Raw genomic sequence first — 1496 nt, 5'->3', positions numbered from 1 at the left:
GTATCTCTACATAAGCAACTGGATGCTCTTTTTGTATCATTCTCGAAAGCACATGTTGCTCCGAAAAGATACACATGGAGCTTTTAGTAGTTGCATCCTTTTAGTGCACACATTTACAGTCCAGGTCCTGTAGCTTTTCCTACTGGCTAATACTTGCAAATTTTCAGTAGAAGTCATCAGCTGACATTCTTTCAAAATGGCTCTCATTCAAGAAGAATCTCTGTAGGGAGCTTGCTCCATCTATAGTGAGATCCATGTTTATAATGGCAGTGTAGGAAGATAGGAGAAAAGGGTTGCCAGATCTCAGCCTTGCCACCCAAACGGCTGATACTGGTATATCTGATGAATTTTACTGTTCATCGAAATAGTTAATCATATTCTATTTGTAAAGAAAATATTTTTTAAGGTGTGATAATAAATTTTCATGATTGATATTGAATATTTTGTCAATTAGTTGAATTCTACATTGTTGATAACGATGTAGCAACATTGCAATTTGTGAAAGAGATAGTGCCATCTGCTTTGTTAAACGATAGACAAAGATAGCAACACCATTGCAAATCACACACTGCCATTATAACGTGGACCTTACTATAGGGTGTCAGAGGCCTGATGTTTTTGCAAAGCCATGAATATTAACCCACAAACCATACTTTGCCTATATACCTTTTTAAAGTCACGGAAGATGCTTACTGTATAAGTAATCATTGATCGGTTTCTTCATATAGGGAGTTCAATGTTATAATGGCAGGGGAGAAAGATAGCATTGCTGATCCTCTGTCTTTTAATCGGCTTTTGTGCAACCGGAAGATAGTCTATAGTGAAGTCCACGTTATAATGGCAGTGGAGAAAGATAGGAGAACAACGTTCCTGATCCTCTGTCTTGTCAATGCCTTCTATGGACGGTAGCTGATACAGCTTTATTGATGTAATATTAACTGTTCATTCTCGTTTAAAATAATCAATCATATTCTATTGTCCAAAAAAAATTTCAATAATTATTTCATAATTGAGATGAAATATTTTGTCAATTAATTTCTTACATTGTTAAAAGACGATCTGGCATCACGCAAAGCGAGAAAGAGATAGCGCTATCCCTTAATGAATATGGACAAGGACAGCAATACAATATTGCTAATCAAACACTGCCATTATAACGTGGACCTCACTATAGTAATGCGTACCGACGGACGCAACTGCTCGCCCGAAGTGTGCGTGTGCGCTCGTCAGAAGCCTGCCTCGCAACCTCGCATGAATCTGCGTGTCCGTCAATACTGGGCGTTAATTTCAAATTCCACCTGTAACGCGTTCCGGTAACCGGTATGAGCAACAACTTAATTAATTAACTAAGTTTATGATTGTTGGCCGTTGTTTGTTGTTAAATGAGGGATAACCTAATAATCGTGAATGTTTGCTTTCTATGCTATTATATTGAAATACAATATTTTTTTCCTACAGTTACGTTGAAAAGTGGCCATTGCTGCACTGATTACAGA

At 37.4% G+C, this 1496-nt stretch overlaps 1 protein-coding gene across 1 annotated transcript in view; it reads left to right on the top strand.

Moving 5' to 3' along the window:
* LOC120352242 (DNA repair protein RAD51 homolog 1-like) overlaps positions 1-536 on the top strand; it is a 13535-nt gene extending 12999 nt beyond the window's left edge. Inside the window, exon 5 of the mRNA XM_039432006.1 lies at positions 485-536. Within this exon, the coding sequence (XP_039287940.1) occupies positions 485-536 (52 nt within the window). The remainder of the gene's footprint in view (positions 1-484) is intronic.
* Positions 537-1496: the final 960 nt, after the last annotated feature.

Source organism: Nilaparvata lugens, chromosome 7, assembly GCF_014356525.2.
Source record: "Nilaparvata lugens isolate BPH chromosome 7, ASM1435652v1, whole genome shotgun sequence".
NCBI classification, from domain to species: domain Eukaryota; kingdom Metazoa; phylum Arthropoda; class Insecta; order Hemiptera; family Delphacidae; genus Nilaparvata; species Nilaparvata lugens.
This window is presented reverse-complemented; position numbering and strand designations above follow the sequence as displayed.